Source organism: Euprymna scolopes, chromosome 25 (genome assembly GCF_053919585.1).
Source record: "Euprymna scolopes isolate OS-2025 chromosome 25, ASM5391958v1, whole genome shotgun sequence".
NCBI classification, from domain to species: Eukaryota; Metazoa; Mollusca; class Cephalopoda; order Sepiida; family Sepiolidae; genus Euprymna; species Euprymna scolopes.
This window is the reverse complement of record NC_136506.1, coordinates 60,353,030-60,376,220: the sequence shown is the minus strand read 5'-3', so window position 1 is coordinate 60,376,220 and position 23,191 is coordinate 60,353,030. Positions and strand designations below refer to the sequence as shown.

Genomic DNA, 23,191 nt, shown 5'->3' with positions numbered 1-23,191 from the left:
AGTGAAGGAAAATGAGAATTGATAAAAATGAAAATGAGGCAAGAAATATGTTACGTTGATAGTCAATTTCTTAAAGCCACCTAACAGATGCCAACATGTAAAACTGACATCAACCAATGATGTTTTTTATGTCTCATTAGGAATCTAAATTTTTAACCATCTCGTCTATTCAATCTTAGAAAAACATTGCACGGAACATTTAAACTATCAATGCTATAGCAATATACAAATAATAAAGTTCTGCTAAATATTCCATCTGATAGGTGCCCAAAATGCCATCGTAATTTTGTTTTCCCATTATTTTTGAATTTGTCTAATTCTATCTTAAAATCTTCAAAGCAATTACTGTTCTTGATCTGATCTGACAAAATATTTTACACTATCATAAAAAATTGGTTAATTGATTTACTTTTTGATACTAAATCAAAGAGAAATTTAAAAAAAATGTCCATTAGTTATTTAGAAATGCCATAAAAAATAAATTGTGCCTGATTTTTTTAAAGTAACACATCACTCAATAAGTCCCGGTCTGATATATATAGATGGTTCAACTAATAAAAAATCTGTATGATTTTTATAAAGTACTAAACTTCAAATGCACATCAAAATGTGATTTTTATCAGATTATTTATTTACAAATTACATATATTTAAATGTTGCAAATTTGCAAAAATAATGGGAAAATCTGAATTTTATGACTTAATAAAGCATTGGTTTCTGATGGGAAAAATACTGTTCAAGCAAAGCAATGCTAACTTGTTAATCAGACTCTGTTGTAAACAATAGTTAAAAGTTGGTATGCTGACTTTAAATGCTGCTATACAGTTAGAAATGATACTTGTGAAAATTCATCAGTTGTTTAGAGAAACAAAAAAGTCCAAACTCATTTTAGCCAATCATAAATTAAAGTTTCATAAAACTATGTTCAAAGTGGATACCACGTTTGCTCAGTGTTAATTATTCAGAATGATGTTTGGAACTGTTTCAACGCAATAAAAAGGAGTTTTTTCATTAAGTGACAATGGAGAAACATGGATCTACCATTTCACTTCAAAGTCAAGTCAGCTGAGTGGAAATCAGCAGATGAAAGCCACCCTAAGCAAGAAAAGATGCAAACATCAGCAGATAAGGTTTTAGCACTCATATTTTGAGATATACCAGGTATTTTGTTTATCAATTATCTTGAAAAAAGAAAAGCCTATAAATAGCAAATATTATATAGCATTGTAGGTGTGTTTGAAGAAAGAAACAGATAAAAAACAGCCACAAATGGAGACGGAAAATGTGCTCTTTTACCAGCATAATGCACCATGTCACAAATCGAATGGGCAAAGTACATGAATTGCACTTCGAATTCCACATCCACCATATCTGATTCCCTGAAGACATCAAAAGAATGCTCTAGGAAAAGACATTTAACTCTAATGAAGAAGTGATATTGGAAACTAAACCTTTTTTAAACCAAAGAAAAATCGTCCTAAAAAGAAAGGCATCAAATTGTTAGAGAAGTATTTAAATCAGTGTATCACTCAAGGAGAAGATTATGTTAATAAATAAAGTCAAATTTTGTCTAAAAGTTGTTTTGATGTGTTAAAGTATACTAATTTTTCAATCTCTCCTGAAAACTAATCTTTTACTCTTTTTTTTTATGTCGTTACTTTTTGTTGTATGTCTTCTAATCTCAATCTTGCACATATATGGATATATTAATTTAGTTTTCTTGCAAGGAGAGGGCAGCAACCACGGCAGGCACAAAGAAATAGGAACAAAAAAAGAAAAAATGTTACTATAAATCTTGAATCTTTTTTCCATTAATTTCAGAAGAATGGTGTCACTAAAAACTTGTGGCCTTCTCATGGCCATTGTCACCGTTCTTGCAGCAATTTGGTTGTATGAACCCCTTTATCCAGATATTGAAGACATCGGGAAACTAAGGATGATCATTGCACTGAAAAAAGTGTTAACTGTTGTTGTAAGTTTTGCTATAAGTTATTTCTTTATATTCACAAACACATTTCATTCAATATGTCTAAAATACATGATAAAAGTAATTCAGAATTAACGTAAAAAAATGTTCATACTAAAGCAAACAATTCTGTCAAATTCATTATGATATAATAAACTGATGAATCGAGTCTCTGTCTCTTTATCTCATTTTTCCCTTTCTCATTTCCTCTCTCTCTCTCTCTCTGGACATTCTCTCCTTTCTGTCATTTCTTTTTCTCTCTCTCCTTTTTCTCAACTCTTTCCGTCCACTCTTTTTCTCTCTCTCCCTCTCTTTCCTTTCACCCTCTCTTTCACCCCTCCCTCTCTCTTTTTCTCTCTGGTCCCCAAACTACTCAACTCTCTCTTTTTCCTTTCCCTCATGTTTCATTCTCTCTCTTTCTCCTTTCCCATGTCTCTTTTTACTCCGTCTCACTTTCTCTCCCTCTCTCTTTCCCTGTCTTGCTCTCTTTTCTTTATCTTACTCTTATTTTTCCTCCCTGTCTTGCTATCTTTTTTCCTTTCATCTCACTCTTTCTTTTTTCTCCCCCTCATCTTGACTCCTCCCCACCTTGTTTCACTCTCTCATTTTCACTCCAGTCTTCCTCTCTCACTTTCCCTCTGTGTCCCTCTCTCAAATTCCCCTATCTCACTCTCCCTTTTTCCTCCCCATCTTGCACTCCCATTTTCTCCCCTAATTCGCCCCCCCCCACCTAATTTCGCTCTCTCTGTTTTCCTTGATTGTGAGACAGAGAGGGGAGGAGAGAGATGAAAGTAAAAAGAGTGTGAGACCAGAAGAAAAAGAGAACGAGATATGGAAAAGAGAGAGTCAGTGGAAATGAGAGAAAGATGCACAGTAGAAAGGAAAGAGATGGGGAGTGGAAAGAGAGAAAAACAGGCAGGATAAAGAAAAGAGAGACAGGGAAGAAATGAGAGAGAAAGAGAGATTGGTTTTCTTTCTTTCATCTCTCTTTCTTATTGTTTCCTTTCCCCCATTTATTTTTCTTTCTTTCGACCCTTTGTTTTGCTTTCTCTTTTTTCCTTTCACCTGTTTCTCTTTTTCTCTCTTTACTTCCACCGTCTTTCTTTTTGTCTTTCTCTTTCTTTCCCTCATCTCTTTTTCTTTCTTTTCATTGCCTTCTTTCATTTTTCCTGTTTCTCTTTCTCTCTTTCTTTTTGCTTTCTCTATTTTTCTCTCTTTCCTTTTTCCCATCCCTCTTTCTCTTTTTTCCTTTTGCTCTTTTCTCATTTTTTGGCATTTGTTTTTTTTCTGCTGCCAGTCAGATCACATGCATCCTGTGACATATTTTTAGCTTTTACGTAGACTGTGATCATTTCTTGCTACTGATATATAGAGCATGACAACACGCACATAACCCCCTTTTTTTTTTTTTTTTGCTGAATAGCAAACATTGAACATTTTAATCCAAACAATAACTTGAATTTTCGCTACACTATCTCTTCCACATTGACCACTAAAACTAGGTCCTGCCATTCTGTGGCAGTTTGTGAGACACTAAAGAATGATCATTTCGTACAAGATGTGAAACTATTTAATGTAAATCTAACCTATGTACGCATCAGATATGTCAATGGCTGTGATTCATCTGTGTCACTACATGACTTAATTCCCTGTCCATTGCAGATGGTTGTGGCTGAAAGGAGTGGGCCAGACACTACAGCACCCAGAAAAGCGCTAACTATTCTAATAGTTGAAAACAATTCCACTGAGGATGAAAATAATGCTAATATTTCATACTCATATCTTGTGAAAACTGAAGTTTTGAGGAAACCGTTAATGCACCAAACCTTTAAAGCCATATACCAAAACGATATGCGTGATTAAATTATTCATCATCTATATCTAAGTGCTATTCTAATGGGCATGGAACTTGCAACTAACATTCATGCCCTCCCCCCAATCTGCTTGTGTATTTTGGTTAATATTTCTGTTAGCATGTGAAGGGGGGGGGGGCATCCTTAAATATATTGTCTCATCCTCTGATTACTATGTTTGTTTAGCATTCTATAAATGCAGTTATCATCATAAGCCAGCCTCATATTGGTTTCCTGCATCAAAAGAATGCACATTGACAAGTGACAATGAGAGGAACAACTCACAGAAAATGTTCATTCCTAGATCTGCAGGCCCAGGGTCTTAGTTTCACATTTGAGTTTTTCTAGATTAACAAACAAGTACTCTCGCTAGCTTGTCACAGAAACTAAGTTTTCATTGTTGACATGATAAACTTAATCTTAATTACCTGATCTTCAAACATCACCACACGTCATGATAAGCCCATATAAATTGAGATGAAAGACAAAATTGCTGAATCTTGAAGGTTGACAGACGTGGATGGATTTTCATGTAAATCTTTCGTAGGTTCTTGCTGTTGCTACAAGAATATACTTTTGCAATATTAACTAATATGCTTATCTTTTTACTCTAGGTAGGTGTCTCGAATATTCATTATATAAACATGTCTTCTGTTATTTTTAATTTCTTTTTCAGGGCACCATTTCTGAATCACTCGGTTTTATTTCCCAAGTGAATCTTACCAGAAGTATGTCTCACATTCTACTTCCAAAACCAGCACCATTTGAAAATCTTGAGGTTAGTAAGAAAACAAGGATGGAATTATAAAAATCGTTTTAATGCCAACTTCCACTTGTGTATAATTTGACTGTAAATAAGTTTTTAGTTTGACAAATGGTGACCGATATCTTCAGAATAAAACGTTGTAGAGAAAAAGTTTTATGTGGAATTGCCGAGAAAAGTAGAAATAAGTGAATGCTAAAATCCTTGAAAAAAATATTTTAATGGCAAAAAGATTAATTTTTGGCCATGGTTTATGGCATCCCATAAAATGTAAAAACTGAGATAATTTTAATGGTTCAATTTATGAGACATTTCTGCTGAAATTGATTATTGAATCATGTCAAACCATGAATCTTTTCTGATTCATTTTATTATAAAAATATTAGAATAAATGCACCATATTTTGTTGACTGGTTAAATTTTTCAAGTAAACATCTTCAATTTTAAAAAACAATTTAATCTCAAAATTTAAGTTTACATATTTATTCATTGAAGTGGTGTCCTTTCATGTACAGGCATTGATGGCTATCGCTCTTCATCCATCTCTCTTCCTTGAGGCATTCATGAATTCATTGTTGCTCATCATTTTTGGTGTTGTCCAGGTGTTCAGACTGTCAACATATGCTTCTCACTGTCCTCTTCTTCTTCTACCCACGATCTTTCTCATTAAACTAATGTTCTATTCTGTTTTTTCTGCAGACATGGCCCATGAACCTCATTTGTCTTTTTTGTACTGTTCTTATTAGAGACCTTTCTGTGTTTGCCATTTCTAATATCTCTTGATTTGTTTTTTTTTTCTGTCCAGGATATCTTCGAAACCAAGTTTCAGTTACCTCTAGTCTCCTCCTTGTACTGTTGGTAATTGTCCAGCACTGACAACTGTATAAAAGAACAGACCATACATATGTTTTGTTTTTTTGTTGTTTTTTTTACATAGGAATCACCACATTATCAAGACCAAGAGGCCACTCAAGGATAAGGGTTAAAGAGTGTACAGTAGAAATTGGAAAATATAGTAATCGTTAGTAATGAAAATTCGGTAAATTTGTTAACTTATATGGAACGGCTCATCAAGAACTTATTTACGTTAGACTTGAAGACAACCATATTGTACTCAGCCGGAAAGCAGGAAAACGGAAGACAATTCCACAGGCGTGCAGTTCTAAGAAAGAAGCTTTGTTCATGGAATCTATGTTTAGGTTTAGGCACAGATAAAGAGTGGGGGGAATTATTGATAGTGTTTTCAGCTAGACGAGTGTTTCTTGTGAAAGTTTGGCGAGGGGGGGGGACCATAGACTGAAGCTCAATCGAACACTTTCCATGAAAATAACGATACATCAGAGACAAGCTCGCAACATCTCTTCTGTGAGATAGAGGTTGCAGGGAAGAGAAAAGGACATCTCCTACGAGGCTACGAAGTCTATTTTGAACTCTATCAAGGAAGGACAAGTTCTTTCTAGCAGCTCCTGCCCAGATGTGGCAACAGTATTCCATCCTTGGACGTACCTGGCTCTTATATAGATAGAGAATAGCATCAGCAGTGAGATATCTACTGGATCGATAGATCCCACAATTTTTCCAGCGGCCCTGGCAACAGATTTGATGTACGTGTTCCATTTAAGATCAGGAGTAATTGTCAAGCCCAGAAGCTTGTCAAAACTTGACGCCTCCTGAAGAAGAGAGCCATTCATTTCAGTTGATGCCAGATGTGGATCAGAATGTTGATGATGTAAAGAGAGAAGCTTAGTTTTAGATGCATTAAAAGTAATCAGCCACTCCTTTCCCCATTGTACCGCGTGCTCAAGATCAGAGGAGAGAGAATTGGAGAGAACTTGGTCGTTTACTGTCTTAGATGTGCTACCATAAATGGTAGTGTCATCAGCATAAATGTCTACAAATGATGTAAGGATGTGATTTGGAAGATCATTAATGTAGATCAGGAAAAGAGTTGGGCCCAGGATGGACCTCTGAGGGACACCACCATTAATACTGTGAGCTTCTGATTTTTGCCCATCAATTACTACTCTTATGAACCTATTAGAAAGAAATGATTTAATAATTGAGACATTTCCAGCTATACCATAGCTAGAGATCTTATGAAGTAAACTTTTATGCCATACCCTATTAAAGGCCTTTGATATGTCAAGAGCAATTGCCCTAGAAAGGTTGCCTCCGTCGAGAGATTTGCTAATCCTATGAGATATAACTGTAAGCACATCTGCTGTAGATCTAGCAGAACGGAAACCATATTGAGTATCACTAAGAAGGTTATTTTTGTTTAGATGGTTGATTACTTCTCTATTTAACACAAATTCCAGCAACTTACTCATGACGCACAGGAGACTTATTGGCCTGTACTGAGAGGGGGATGAGCGATCACCTGAATTATTAAATACAGGGCATACTGATGAGATTTTCCAGGGTGATGGGAAGCTATTCTCCTTAAGACAACGTTTAAACAGTTTTGTAAGTATGGGCGCTGGTTCTGGTTGAAATTTTTTGAGTACTATAATTGGAATACCGTCAGGCCCGGTTGCTTTACTGGAATCAAGGTTTTTAATTAGCTTGGCAACATCACATACAGATATATGTATATCACATAGCGTGTTTTCTGGTACAGGAGGAAATACTGGGGGTTGGCGGCCTTGGTCGCAAAGGGTAGAATTAGCTGCAAAGTTCTTGGCAAAGAGTTTGGCTTTGTCTGATGCTGACGAGATTACCTCAGGTCCATTGATGATAGTTGGGATAGAACACACGCTTCTGTTCAGGATTCTGTTTGCTATTTGCCAAAACTGGTGGGAACCAAGCTGCTGCTCAGCTACTTTGGACTTGACGGATTGAGCATACAACTCTCTTGCGTTCTTTATTACTTTCTTACAATGGTTGCTGGCAGTCCTGAAAGCAGCTTTAGTTTCCATACATCTATTACGTTGGAAGCAGTCTTATTTGAGTGGGTCAACCATTCGATGTTGTGAACATTGAAGTCTCCACATACGTGAATGCTAGCTGAAGGATAAGCAGATAGGACTTGGTCAATTTTCTCAAATATGCTTTTAAAGATAGTAACTCCGCTGTTGTGGGGGCGATAGAGAGTAAATATAAATGCAGTAATGTGAGCTAATGCAACCCGGAAGCACATATAGGGTAAGTTAGGATCTTCTCTGGCCATGTCCCTACCACATGGAAAGCCATCTTTTATATAGGCACATATTCCATGCCCATGGCGATCTTGGGGGTCAGATTTGGAAGTTAAGTTAGAATATCCTTTAATTGTGAACTCTTCTAGGGAAATAGCCTGTCCAATGCCAGTTTCGCTTAAAAATAAAAGGTCTGGTTTAGTCTCCTGTAATTTGGTTTCAACCTCTGGAGGTTAGAATGTAGACCCCTGATGTTGGAGAAGGAGACATGGTAGTAGGGGTCTACGTTGGAAGTTTCAGATCCGGGTTTAATCGTGTGTTTTTTCTTGAAACTTGTCATTATGGAATTTAGGAATTTGTGGACTAGGTCGTCAGATTTACTTAGAGCAGGACAGAGAGGGGAATTTTTTTTTTTGTAGAACATGATAAGGTAAAGCCACTAATATGGCATCGAGAGGCCCACTAGAAGCTACTGCATGGTCCAGAATCCATTCACCAAATGGCAATACAGCAGCCCCAGTACTTTGCACCTGCTGATAGGACAGCCTCTTTAATGGTTAATCCAAGGTTCGGGTCCCTGACTATCAGGCGGATAACGTCAGCCCAGATAAAACGTTTACCTCCAGCACCCTTACTAGTGACATGGCTACAAGGATAGACATAGAAACAGAAAATTTCCGCCATCTCTGCCAACTGTTTGCGCAAAATACTGCCAACCCTTTGTCAGAAAAATCACTCATTAAAAAAATGAGGACTAAGGGACAAATAAGGAGAAGCGAGAGTAACGGGAGCTGCCGATAATGCATCCACAATGCGTTTTCTACTCTCCATTAAAAAAAAAAATAAAAAATAAAAACTATTAAGTATTATACTTAATAAAAGTTCAACGGACGTGTTTAAGGGAAAGCATGGTTATAGATTCCCCTCTCATGAACTAAAAATGAATACAATTACCTAATCTATTTTTGCAATAAACTTGGTAGATAAATAAACGTTTATGGACGAGAAAAAAGCTAGCATTTAATAAAACAGAAATACATAAATTAAATACTGAAATAAAATGTAGTTATTAATATTTGAATCAAAAAATAAAAAGTATGGTTAATATAGAAGTCACTTATCTCGAAAAAACACTTCCGTCTCCAAAATGTAAACTTTAGAAAAGAATTTAAGTTTTAATAACAACAGCATTCAAAAGACTTCTTTTCTTTTTTTTTTTTTTTTTTTAAATTAACCGTTAAAAGAAAAGTGTGATCTGATTCTGGACTTTTGCTAGTCACGCTTTAAGAAACTTGCGATATAAAAGTTCGGAGTATTCTGGATTTGGTTTCTATTTTAATATTTCTGTTGGTTATTATTGATGACAATTTCTTGAAGGTGACTTTGGCTGCTGCTATGCGATTTTGTATTTTAGTAGTGCACCTGCCATCAGATGTGATCCAGTAGCCCAGATATATGAATTCATCAACTTGTTTAACTGGTACACCACAACTATGTAGCTTACATGTTGGAGCTTGGGTGTTCTTGAATACTGCCATACTTACCGTTTTTGAGATGTTTAAAGCAAGTCCTTTACTTTCACTTGCTTCCACCACAGTATTCAGCATATGTTAGAGGGTCTCTTTGGATTGTACTTTTATACAGTGGCGTCTGCATACCTTAGACGATTAATGTTGTGTCTACCCAAATTTACATATAAAAATAAAAAAGCTAAGTTCATATCAATATCTTTACTCATGAATTAAATGAAAGCTTTAAATTGAACTCATTTTTATTGAAGGTGCAAGATTAAAGGACAAAAAACATTAAAATTTTACCATTGAAAAATATTCAATTAAAAAATCTTAAAGAATTTTTTTTTTAATTGCTACTGTGAAAATTTCTCATGTTAAAAACATAAATTTTAAAATTGTTTAGAAAATAAGTTGTTGTGTACCATTAATCATTTTCATATTTAATAGCATTATGTCATTTTTGGTATTACCTGCACATTTTTACAATCACTATTCATTGTAATGTTTTCTGTAGAAACAACCAATAAGTTCGGATCTAACAATGTATTTCCACAAATAAAACCACAAAAACAGCAAAATTAATTTTATTTATTTACGTTATTAATACCATGAAATTAATGCTGTATTAATATTTCTGAAATAATCTTGGTTATTCCAAAAATGATAAACTCTTGAGTCTTGTATTATTATTACTGTTCTCATCTTGAGTGTGATTTTCACAACGTTTCGGTCGATATAATCTCCGACCTTCTTCAGGTGTATCTTGTCGAACTCGGGAATGTTTCTGTCAAACTCTGGAATTTGGACAGAATTTCGAGCAGAAGCCTTTATTTACTTAAATGTTGTGTTTGGAATGTGACTTTGATTATTTTAATAATTTCAAGGTTGATATGTAAATGAAAATATAAATGTTTTATTGTCTGTATTTTGGATTGAAGAATGTGTTAAGAAAAAATAATTGCAGAATTACATTACCAATCAAAAGACAACCAGGGAAAACAAGAGAGCAAGATTTGTGATGGAAGTGATCAGATGTTCCACTTGTTGCTCCCTTCAACTACGGATTTGATTGTATCTGCAAACATTTGTGAACAACATTTGTGAACAACATTTCTGGACAAAGCAAAATGTTTTAAAAAGAATTTGTGGATTTGCTTTTATGCTTGTTTTGCTGGCACTCCTCACCTTGCAGTGGTCATCCATCATATTGGAATTGAATCCTTTGTCTGTCTTGGTGAAATGCTTTCCATGTTCATCGTTGATATTTTCTGAATTACTTGGGACAAAGAAATCCAGTTAAGAAGGGAATAAATAAATCTTCAATGACATCTGTAAACCTAGAGTACAAAATATTTGTAATCTAAAACAACCAATCAGACCCTCTGATATTTCTCAAATCCCTTTCATGTAGCAACACTCATCAATTATAAAGATAAATTTCCACATGATTGGCCAGTAAAACCCCCAACCACAAACTGAAGGATCTAATAACTAAATATCACAAAGAACTAGAGCCAAAAGCAGAAAAAAATATATTTAAATTATTTTTTTTAATTCTTTAGGAAATTTTTATTTTAATTAAAAAATAATAGTTAAATCGGTTAAAAAATAACAGAAAAATAATTTCAATGTTTTTTTACACATTTATATAATTTTAATGAAAATAATGACCTCTGCATCTCGCTAGCATTGTAACTGCACATGTGAGATGGGAATTTGCCAGATATCACAAAGGCTACCAGTGATGTATGCCATCTCCTTCATGGACGCTAACCAATGGTCCAATGCTGAAGTCAAGGAAAAGCTTCCTCTGCCATGTCCAGTTCCTAACATCTCAGGAAGAGGTCAGACTGAAGCTGTGGGTCACAGGTTTATAGAATGCCCCCCCCCCTTTCCTCTTATATGAGAATCTCCGTTCTGACATCCTCCCTCCTGGTTTAGAAGCAGTGTAGGTTCAATGGAAGCCACTCAGCCACTTGAAAATGAGAATGGAGTGATAATAAAAAAAAAACTGTTATGGCCAGATGAAGCTACAAGACATCCAACCTTACAATAACCATACAATGGGACACTGCCTTTTCTGTCCTTTAGTATCCAACAAGTGCAGCTTGAAAAATCTTGCAAAGTTCAATGATATTGCCAAGAACTGAATGAAGAAATGGAAAAAGTGTTATATTAAAAAACATGCAATGAATGAAAAAAAAATGTATTTTGATTATATTCATGTTTTTAAATCATGATTTTTACATTACTGACAAAAGAAATGAAAAAAAAATGTATTTTGATTATATTCATGTTTTTAAATCATGATTTTTACATTACTGACAAAAGAAATGAAAAAAATGTATTTTGATTATATTCATGTTTTTAAATCATGATTTTTACATTACTGACAAAAGAAATGAAAAAAAAATGTATTTTGATTATATTCATGATTTTTTTATTACTGACAAAAAACATGAAAAGAAAATGTATTTTGATCATATTCATGTTTTTAAATCATGATTTTTACATTACTGACAAAAGAAATGAAAAGAAAATGTGAGCTCCAAATTTGTGATAACTGAGGTGATTATATATGCAGAAAAACCAATCACATGAAAATTAATAAATTTAAAAAAACTAATGTTCAGAATTTCAAATAATTTTTCACAGATACGTGATGATAACTTTAGTGGTGTACCAGTCCGTATATTCCGTCCAATTCATAAAGATAAAAGTTCATCTGAAGAACTTCCTGGTTTGGTGTTTTTCCATGGTGGTGGCTGGGTTCTTCTTGATGTCGGTGAGTTAATCTTTGCTTCATTTCATTTGCTTCATGGTAAGTTTTAAAAAGATGAATAAAAGAATGTGTTTACTTGTCTTGTAGTGTGATAGACTCTTTTCCATTGGGCTGTCATGCTTGAGTTTGAAATAGGATTTTTGTTGATTTGTCAAGTTTAGTTGGAAATAACATTTTTTTTCCATCTGTTACACTTTAATTTGAAATAGTATTTTCCTCACTCTGTGAAGTTTTAATTATAAAATTACAATAAATTTACATAATGTGCAATTAGGATCTTATTTAAATTTCTTTTATAAAAACTCACCCAAGATACTTAAAAAGAAAGAATATACCTTTCCTAATTGTATTGAATAAAACCTTGTACTTTCTGGCAATCATAATATATGCTTAACAAATCTTGATGCGGAATGGAACAAAAACGTTACTAAGTATTTTCAAACCATTGCCAGGGTAGATAAATAGTAATTTTGTCAAGTGTAGCCAACTCAAACAGATAAATGGAAAGGAGTTTGTGGTGTTATATTTAATTCTAAGTTTTTGCCTTATTCTGTTTTTATTTTTTTACTTTTTTGTGGAAATCTCTCCAGACAAAACATGAACCCACTTGATGCAACAAGCTAACAAGAATGGAAAGTGATTAGTGCAAAGATAGGAGGTGCCTATTGGTCTTAGTCATGAAAATAAAAACAAAGCTACAGGTCTCATATCTGTGAAAAGGAGAATGCAGAGTAGAAGAAAGGATGAGGTTAACTAAATTACAGATACATTTCTGCACCTTATCAAGAACCTTCAAATGGGACAGAGATTCACCAACTCAAATATAACAGCAATACTTCATACATGATCTCATAGTAGGTTTGTAGAGATAGAGAATATCTTCAGGTGTGAGAATATGTTTGGAGTGATAGAAAGGATTTAGAGTTAGATGAAGCAGAAAGAACTTAATGGACTTAATTTATGAACTTCAAGATTTGATGAGAAAGAAAGACCCGGAAGTTTTAGTTTATAACTAATTAGTACATCATATGTATCCAGCATAACACTAGCACATGAATTGGTAAATTATAGAATTTGTATGGAAAATGTGGAGTATGGATGTTGTTTGTGTGACAAGGAACTAAGGCCCAAAATAATCTGGATATTTTGCTTTTTGGCAACTAACTGGGACATTCCCATAGAAGAAGTGGATAACAAAGACAATTTGTACTTAAATTACAAACTTTATTCTTAACAAATGAACAAGTAACCATTTTCTTTAACTACTTATCTCCAGAGACAAAGGAGGGGCACAAGCTGTCTAAATGTCAGATTTGAAATGATTCTCTTTTTTTACTGAATTTCGAAATTGCAACTGTTCTGCCTTCAAATCCAACTTTATCATATCAAGAAATTCAGTAATTTCTCTACGATTTATTTATTTATTAAGTTATTCATATGAAACTTTGAACTCTTATGTAAAATTATATGCTCTTTTCAATTATGCAGTCAGATTTTATGTATCTTTTCACCTTAAGACATGAATTATAAATTAAGATGTGTAAATTTGGCACATTATTATATCATACAGATTGAGTCTGTTCATGGATGTATTATATTTAAATGCAGCTATATTGAAAGTTGGTACTTATTTGCTATTCCATCAAAGCAGAATGTACTACAAGACCGAGTTTGGAGTGTAGCCATTGAATGCTGCAAGAGCCTTCATGGCCAGTATTTACTATCTGTAAATTGTTTTGAGAGATGCAAAATTATCCAATATTATTGGCATATGAAAAATAAAATAGCATTGGCATCAAAACTTTGAAATTTGTTATATAAAAGAAAGCATTGGCCAGTTTTTAAACAAAAATAAGCTTTAAATAATAATTTTGAATAAAAAAAATTATCAAAACATTAAATTTCAAATCTATTAAGATATTGAATATAAATATTGAATATAATGGAAGATTTTATTGGCAGTTTCATTCAATTTATGTAAGTTTGAATTAGTTATACACTTCTGTTATAATCAATGTATGAGGTATGTACAGACTCTTACATCACTTGGTTAAAGACACTGAAAAGATTGGGTTATGATGTCATTCATTAGATCATAAAAAAGTCAGCACAATTTTAAATATTTTTATTTATTAAATAATTTAATAAAAATAAATTATATTTTACTGTTTTAAGTGATAAATTCTCCTAAGTTTACTTTTTGTTTTAAGAATATTGTTAATATCTTGAACAGAGAAAAGAAACAAAAAAAAAAATGAGAAAAGAGAAAAAAGAATATGGATTCTTGTTCAGAATTCCCCTGTATGATACATATACCTAAGATGAAACAAAAATATCATGTTCCAAAAATCATGTAAATTGGTGAAAAACAAACATAAAAAAATCTGTATGATGTATGTACCTGTGAAAAAACAAAAATATATATAAAAAATTACGTAAATTAATAAAACAGTTTTAGTTTTATAAACAAAATTATTTTTAAATGATTAATGGAAATTCATAGGTATTACAACATAAATCTAATATCAGTTATTGTTGAGTTATCTCCCTTTGTTTCTTGATTTTTTTTTCAAAATGGTGGGCAAGGCAGTCACTTTTTCAGATACTCATGAAATTTGATTTTCTTATTAAAAAATATAACTACGTGATCAATTTATGTGATTTTTGGAATACAATATTTATGTGATTTTTGGAATACAATATTTCCGTTTCATCATGGGTATGTAAATCATACAGATTTTATTTTATTTTAGTTTTTTATGTATAAAGTGAATTCTGAACAAGAACCAGAAAATGTGAGAGAAATAAAGAAAAAGGAAGATAAAGAGAATGAACACAATGAAACAAAATGCTTACTGTTAATACTGAGTTGCTGACAATCATAGAAGGGGGGGGCTTATTACTATTAACTGTGTACATAGAATTTCAGTTTTTTATTCAAAATTAAATAACGTTTTAAAGAAAGTTGTATACAATTAATAATTATCAAATATTTACATATTATAACTCTAATAACTTCTGAAGCTATTATCTATATAAAAATTAATGATATACATTTTAGCAGTTTTGAAATATTCATTGTCAGCTTTGCTTAGTTATAACTTTACGGTGGTTATAGTAATGCTAGTCATCTGGAAATATTTAATGCTTTGAAATTTCAGCAATTAAATTTGAATTGAAATGAGACGTATGAAACCTTCCTGTTATCACTTTTGAATGATTTTTATTTTTAACTCGGAATATAAAAATATTCAACGCAGAAGAGCAAATGATATTAACATCATTGGAATTCTTATTTTATTCTCTTTCTATCCTTGTAATTGTTTAAAAAACGAGCCCACAAATAAGAGTGATATATCTTTTTTTAAGAATATAAAGTATTTTGCAAATGTCCAACAAATATATTTAGAAATTATCTTCAAATGGACTGTAATATATATCCCTATTATATTTTGTAACAAGAAAGTCGTCAAATTAAAGGAAAATTTTATATGGGGAATAAATTTTGTCCGACATTTTGAATTACGTTTGTCATGTGGCATAAGCAACAGAACTTAATTATCTCCCCTGTCAACTTATCTCTTTTTTAGTAAGCGTAATAAAGTGATTTTGCTTCCTTTCACGAATTTCTTTTTTCATTAATAATTGTTTTTTTATTGTTTTGTCGTAATTTTTGAATAGGTTAGGTACCATTTGTTTCACTTCAAATTCAATATTTTTTGTTTGTATAATATAGAAGCATCAAAAGCTCTTTCATAAATAACAAATAATATATTATTTTTGCGTGGCCTATGCCAAAAATTAAAACAGTCACAGTGAAGGAAGTAAGAAAGTTCAGGTGTCGGAAAATTTTTGAATAGCATATCTTCCGGTGGAGAATAACGTTGTTTGTTGTCAAGTTTACTGGGGTGAGAAAGAAGGTGCCTTTTTGTATGTGTGTCTTGAAGCTCTCTCCGACTGTTGTATAATTCCCTAATTGTCTGGAAGTAGTTTGAAGATCCAGTTGAAATTAATATGCCGAGAAGTCTGATTGATCATTATGCGACTCAAACATTTCACGAGGGCTGTTCTCTGTAAGAGGAAAGAAATGTTAATTTTATGACAGCCATGCTATTCTGGGTCGATAATTAGATAATATTAAATCTGTATATGAGCCTAAAGGATCAAACGTAATTCATCTACAGTTAATTCTAACAATATATTAACTCTACAAAGAAATATGTGCTGTAAATTGCTGATCAAAAAACATTAGCTTGATTGAATGAAAACAACATGTGACAAAGTTTTTCAATTGTTCTGAAAAAGAGACATTCCCAATTCAATAATAAAAAAAATTAATGAATATTAAACTCGGTATAAGTTTTTTTTTATAATATATCTGCTGTTGGTTCTTGTTCAGAATTCCCCCTATATTAAAAACGAAAACAAAGAAAAATTTGTATGATGCATATACCTAAGATGGAACAAAAATATCATGTTCCAAAAATAATGTAAATTGATCAAGTCGTTTTATTTTTAAATAAGAAAATCAAATTTTATGAATAACAGAAGAATGTCAGTCCTGTCCACCATTTTGCAAACAGTCTAAAAACAAAGAGAGATGACTCAATAATTTTAAAATTTAGATATCTATATTGCAATGCCCACGAATTGCTTAATGAAATCTTTTTTAAGTTATTTAAAATTTAATGCCAAATATTTTGCATATTTCAGATGTGTATCACTCACTGACAGCAGAAATGGCTCAAGAAACTGGTTTTGTCGTTGTTTCTGTTGAGTAAGTGATAAGCTTTCTTAACCAATTTAGTGATTTTTTCAAGAAATTTTTGTTACTATTCAAAGTCGTTGGCAAATTTTAGTTACATAAGAAAAAAGTATTTCTTTTTTTAATGGGATCTACAGTGAAAGGAGTCTGTCCATCATTGAAAAGTTACCATTTAGTGTTATATGATGTTGCCAAGAGGGTGTAGCCAAATGTCAGGAGTAGAATTTTGCAAGGGTGTTTGGCTCAGCTTTCATGAAAACATAAATTTAGTTTGAGGTTTTCTCCAAAATTTTAGAAAATGATTTCTTTAGATAATAGTTCTTACTGAGTAAGTTTAAAGTCACAAAACAAAAAAAGTTGAACTAAATAACCTGCATTTTTTTTCTTATTTCAATTTAAAATAAAATCACTGCAAGCATTTTAAGCATAAGTCTAGAAGTGTAAGCCATGTTTAGTTTCAGAACAGTTTCTGAGGGTTCGTTGTTCTACACAAGTCCTGGAAGTTGACTGGTTTGCAGTAAACAGAACTGGAGTTGGAATCCACAGAGCAAAAGATTCTTCCCATGTTGAGACAAAAAAAAAACATATGCAAAATTGCTACAGAAAGGTTTAATATTTATGGAGCAAGTCTGGTTTCTGATTGGTTGGTAGCAGAATGTGAATTAATTTGATTCGTCAGTTCCTAGCAGCATCGTTTATAAATAGAATCTCCCGACTATGCGGGATCATACCCCATTATAAGCCTCTTATGATGGGATGTGTCTCCTAGCGGCTTCGGCTGCATGGAGACAGGGTAGTATCAGTAAAGGATTCGTCACTTGACACTCAGCCCAACAGGTGAGGGGCCGGGAACCGGCCCAGCACCTGTTGGACTGAGGTATACCGCCTGGGTAATACCTAGGAGGTCCACCCTCCCAGGCCTTGCTGGTGGGGCAAGTTTATTGCTTGCTGCCTGAGGCGCCCCAACCGGGGAATGCCGACGGGGTTACTCGGGCAATTTTTAAAATTGCAGGAGTGCCCCTCCTTTAGGGGAGCATGCGGGGTTCCCACTTTCCAGGCCTTGTGCCAAATAATGCTGAGGTGGGCAGCATTTAAATAACTACCCCATTATAACCCAAAATATTGTAACGATAAGAAAAAAAAAAAAAAAAAAAAAATTACAAACACATTTGGTTATACATTTAGAATAAAAGTACCAATGTTTTATTTTTGCAATATTATTTTTAACAATGTTTAGAGCAGCATTATTATAAAATTGTTTTGCATTTTTCTTCCACCCAAACTTTTCATTCCTCTTCATTTCACTATTATACTTTTTGGTCGCAGCACAGCATCCTTTCACAATATTTACTCTGATCAGTATGAACAAAAACTCAGTACATAAATATAATTATAACATTTCTTCTCATTTTTACCATTTTTCAATTTTTTTCAATTTCCCAAGAAAAAAAAATAAATAAATAAATAAACGTCACACATGTCCTTATTCCTTAGCATAATAAAATTTTATATTTTAAAAAATCTATTTAAATATTGTAAAAAAGAATCTGTAAAAAATTATTTTTATGCACCAATAAAATTTCATTATCTATTACAATGTCATTGGAAAGTAGAGACTTAATAGTTTGTGTAACCATGGCCTACTAATATGTAAATCCTTCCCTTATTTAGAATGTTGTTTTTGCTGTTTTTATGTAGAAATTTAATGTTATTAAAAACCTGAATGACAGCAGATGTATTTAAGATTAAACTAAAAAAAAAAAGCAGAAAAGAAAGAATTACTTCAAGAGAAATGCTAAATCAGAAACATTCCTTTGTTCCTGGCATCAATGAGTTGAACATAATGGACTAAAGAATAAAATATTGGTTAAAAAATGTGTGTGACAACAAATGTAATTCAGTCAGCAGTTGACATCAATTCATGAAAGCAGAGAAGAGACCAGCAGTTCCAGTAGAATAGAAGGTCAGTCAAACAGTTCGAAAATGAGAGTTCACGCAAAAAGCATGGTTAGAGTATGGGTAGGAGTATTGCTATCATTGAAAGAATTTAACAAAACAATAAAATCATTATTTTTATTAAAAACAATCACGTTTTATTATTTCAAGGAAAATAACTTCTACCTGACAAGAAACGAAATGCGGAAAAGGGATTACCTCCCTTACATCGGCCATTTTTGTTTGATCAGGCAAATTTTTGCTAGGGATAAAGTGATCTGATATTACACTTTATTTTTGTCTCTCCTCGGTTAGCAAAGGAGAAATCCTTTTAGCCAGGTCATTTGATTTTGAGTGCTTCTTTTTGAGGAGCAGGATTATTCCTACATTAAAAACCGACCTTGTTTCTAACTCTACTCTCATGGAAAGGCAAATAGAGACAAACAATAAAATTGATCTTCATTGTGTGACAAAAATTAATGAAGCTATGATAGTAAAGTGCAGTTATTTGATAACCGCACTAAATGTCGTCATTGTTATTAATCGTCTGTAATTATTTTGGTAAAAACAAAATCTCCCCAAACCTATGTGACTTCTATTCCAAAGGTCCATATTTTTGCTAGTAATTTTAATGTAGTAAATAAAAAAAATTATGATTTTATCATTTAATAAATTTTCTTTGGCATTTTCTGGTTTTCAAATAATTTTTAATTTACCTACGAAATGACTTCTAATATGTGACGACAAGTTTCCTATTAAAAAAAAAAAAAATTATTTTTACTTAAGTTTCTATAGTTTTTTCCTCAGATTAAAATCCCTTTCCTTGGTTATAAAATCTTTTTCTTTTTTTTTTTTGGAACTAAGTGTATCCTCTTTGAGTATGTGAGCAAAAAAATATTAAAAACTGCTTTGTTTCTCTCCATCCAGTTACCGTCTTGCCCCAGAAAACAAATTTCCCATACCATTTGATGATTGCTTGACTGCAACTGTTCATCTTTTACGGCATGGTCAAGATTATGGAGTTGACGTCACCCGAATTGCTGTTTCTGGTCAGTAAATTAATCATGTTTGTTTCTTTCTTGTTATGTGCAGATTAAACTTAGTTCTTCATAGATTAAGCAAAGAGACTTATTCATCATCATCATCATCATCATTACAGTTGTTCTAACCACAAGACTTTGGCATCTGTACCCTGATTTGTTGAATCTTGTGTAAAGAAAGAGAGTTTATGCTCCTTCCCCCATTCCCCAGCCTTCAGCAGATGAAATATAAACTTCTGTACGAAATGCTCAGAAAGTTCAGAATAGGTTAAGGATCAGCTGGAAGTAAAGTGGAGACAGTAATTGTAAAGATAACCCAGATTTCACTTTTTTTGATGATTTGGATTATTTGCATCTTGGTTGTTATACTCACATTCTTCAGGAGTACTTTTTAAAATTGGGAATCCATATGAAATTTTGAATTGAACCCTTTATTTAATCCACTGTAATATACTGTTCTCATTCTAACCACCATGACCATGATTAAAAATGGTAATTTACGATGTAAAGATCGCTAAGTTTAACTAAATGTTTCCATGTTTGAAAACCTTCACCTGAGGAAGGTTGTAATATATATGAACGAAAAGTTTGTGAACAATTAACATGAGAATAATAGTCTGAATAATTTGAATTATCTATCTTAATCTAAAAACTTCCCAAATGCATTTTGCTTATTTGAATATTTTTTTAACGAAACAAGAAAAAGTAAATCTGAATAGAAATGTCATAAAATAAACCAAAAATTTTTCAAATTGAAAACATACAAATATATACAAACTATCCACATATTTATTTGAAATTTACTAATAATTAGTTAATGTTTCTAACTTTGTATTATTTGGATTCTTCGCCCGACTGTTCCCATCTTGAATATTATTTGCACAGTGTTTAGATCGATGTAACCTCCAACCTTCTTTAGGTGCATCATGTCGAATTCTGGAATCTTTTTATAAAACTTGGAAATCTGTACGGAATTTTGAATGGAACACTTTATTTAATCCACAGAGGTTGCATACTTATGTCCGTTAGCCATGATTGGGTAAAAATCCCAAATAATATTAAAAACAAACGCATGAAATGAAGTGTATACAAATTTATCGTTCCATTTCGAAAACATTAACTTTAATATTCAATAAATATGTAAAATTGGATCAAATAGATTTAAGGTACCTCAAAATGATCAATCACTAAAGGGACAAATTTTGTCTTAACATCCCTTTTTTTCTTTTTACTTCCTTAAAAAGAATAATATCACATTTGTATCTTTGTCTTCACAAGTTTTTTATTGTAAAAAAAAAGGTTTTTATTTTCAAAGTGATTTCTAAAAAAAGATTTCATTTACGGAAAAGTTTTATTAAAAGCTGAAAAAGAAATGACTTTAATATTTAAGTTTATAGGAAGAATTTTAAACCAGCAACATTTTTAATGTTACAAATACTAATTAAAAACTCTATTTAAATAAATTAAGCTACAAAATCTTATGGCATTGTATAAGCAAAACCAAAGATCTATAAAACAGAAAAAATAAGGATAATTTCTTTGTTAAATATCAAAAATCAAAATAGATGATTAAGTTTGTTATTTGAAGATTACTTATATTAAGAATTAATGCATAAAATCAGTTAACTATTCACACATTTTTATTTATATCATAAATTGTATTACATATGAAGAACTTGTAAACACAAAAATGATCAAAATTATTGAATTTGACATTAAATGACATGAAAAGATTTGGGTATAAAACAAATCCTGTTCTTCATCTGAAATAAAACACATTTAATTAAAATGATATTTTCACTATTGATTTTATATCTATTGATTTTAGCTTGTTAAAAGTGGCTACAAAACATTTTTTTTTGTAGGTGACAGTGCAGGTGGAAACTTAGCAGCAGCCGTAGCTCTTCGTCTTACTGTTGAGAGTGGGTTACCAAGTCTAAAAAGCCAGGTCCTTATCTACCCAGCCTTACAAGCATTTGATTTCAGGATGCCCTCAGTGCTGACCCGCCAACTTCCTGGATTTCTAACCCAAAAATCCTTGGTTGACTACTGGCTATTATATTACCAAGGAAACACTGCTAATGCTGAAGAATTCCTGAATAACAATCACACTTCAGCTATTTTAAAAGCATCTGAATATGCAGATATTGTTCATCAGAGCTTGCTTCCAGAAAAATACCGAAAAGAGATTGACGAAAAACCACTCAAGAATTACGGAAATGAAAAGCTATCAGACGCTTTTGAGCCTACACTTCTTAATCCTTACTTCTGTCCATTATTATCTCAACGTGTGGAAGCTTTGCCTCCAACGTTAATGATCACAGCCGAGTATGATGTGTTACGAGATGATGGATTCATTTATGCTAAGAGACTTGCAGAAGATGGCGTGACAGTCAAGCATGAACATTTTAAAAATTCATTTCATGGTTTTATATCCATAGATGGATCAGATAGCCAAAAAAAATTCCTTGTCCTCTTGGCCAAATTTTTAAAAGAAACTATGTAAGTGTTTTTTTTTTTTTTTTTTTGCTGATACTATCAAATACTATTTAACTTGAATGTCTTAATTCAAAATAAAAATAATACTTTATTTTTTTGTTTTTGAAATTTGAAACTTTTTAAATATTAAAAAATATCTTGGTATTTGAAATATACATGTAATATATTATTGTTTTTTTTTTTTTTGTATAATGGCATATCAACACTTTTTGGGTTGTTTAATACCAAAACACATTACCTATTCTAAACAATTCGCTTTGCTTATTGAATACATGGTGCTATTTTAACCATAGTAAGGAAGAAAGAGGAGATTCCTTGTGTTCATATCTTTCCAGATTGGAAGGGGTGGCCAAAAATAGATAAATTTAAGCAACTGATGTCCAGTCAGTAGACTGAAAACATAATGGCATTGCTGTTGAGCACTAACCTATGTACAACTGGATATTGGCTGAACATTGGATATCCTCTGACTGGGTGTCTTTATAATGAATGAATTTATATCATCAGATGAACCAGAGTAGGCCGATTCAAGAACTATCTTTTGTGAATCATTAAATAGGGGGAAAAATTAGTTTGGTTTGAACATTTGATGGCAAAGAAATCCTCTGTGAATTATTTAATACAATAGCTATTGTAGACGATTCATCTTAAAAATTGTGTTGTTTTTAGAGTTTGTTTGTACACAAAAATGTGATTGGTTGACAAAAAAAGAATAGGAAGAGTACACATTACTAAGGCAGTAGTTGTTAAATGTAAATACCCATGAGTTGAATCGATTTTAATTTTATCTGCCATTTACTAAGATGTTTAACTTTAATTTTTTATCTTAACTAACAATACTAAAATTCGATACCTTAAAAATTGCCCACAAAGACTAAAATTACTAGAAGCCATACTAATTAAAAAACTACAGCCTCTTATTAATCGGATCTTATTT

At 32.2% G+C, this 23,191-nt stretch overlaps 1 protein-coding gene across 2 annotated transcripts in view; it reads left to right on the top strand.

Moving 5' to 3' along the window:
• Positions 1-22,345, top strand: part of LOC145247376 (arylacetamide deacetylase-like) — a 42,074-nt gene extending 19,729 nt beyond the window's left edge. The window contains exons 2-7 of one of the 2 annotated variants that reach the window (XM_080109057.1): positions 1,822-1,972; positions 4,496-4,597; positions 11,889-12,018; positions 16,729-16,792; positions 19,643-19,764; positions 21,621-22,345. In XM_080109057.1, coding sequence (XP_079965183.1) covers positions 1,826-1,972; positions 4,496-4,597; positions 11,889-12,018; positions 16,729-16,792; positions 19,643-19,764; positions 21,621-22,261 — 1,206 coding nt within the window. In that variant the 5' untranslated portion in view covers positions 1,822-1,825 and the 3' untranslated portion in view covers positions 22,262-22,345. The remainder of the gene's footprint in view (positions 1-1,821; positions 1,973-4,495; positions 4,598-11,888; positions 12,019-16,728; positions 16,793-19,642; positions 19,765-21,620) is intronic. The other variant, XM_080109058.1, reaches the window with a different exon arrangement.
• Positions 22,346-23,191: the final 846 nt, after the last annotated feature.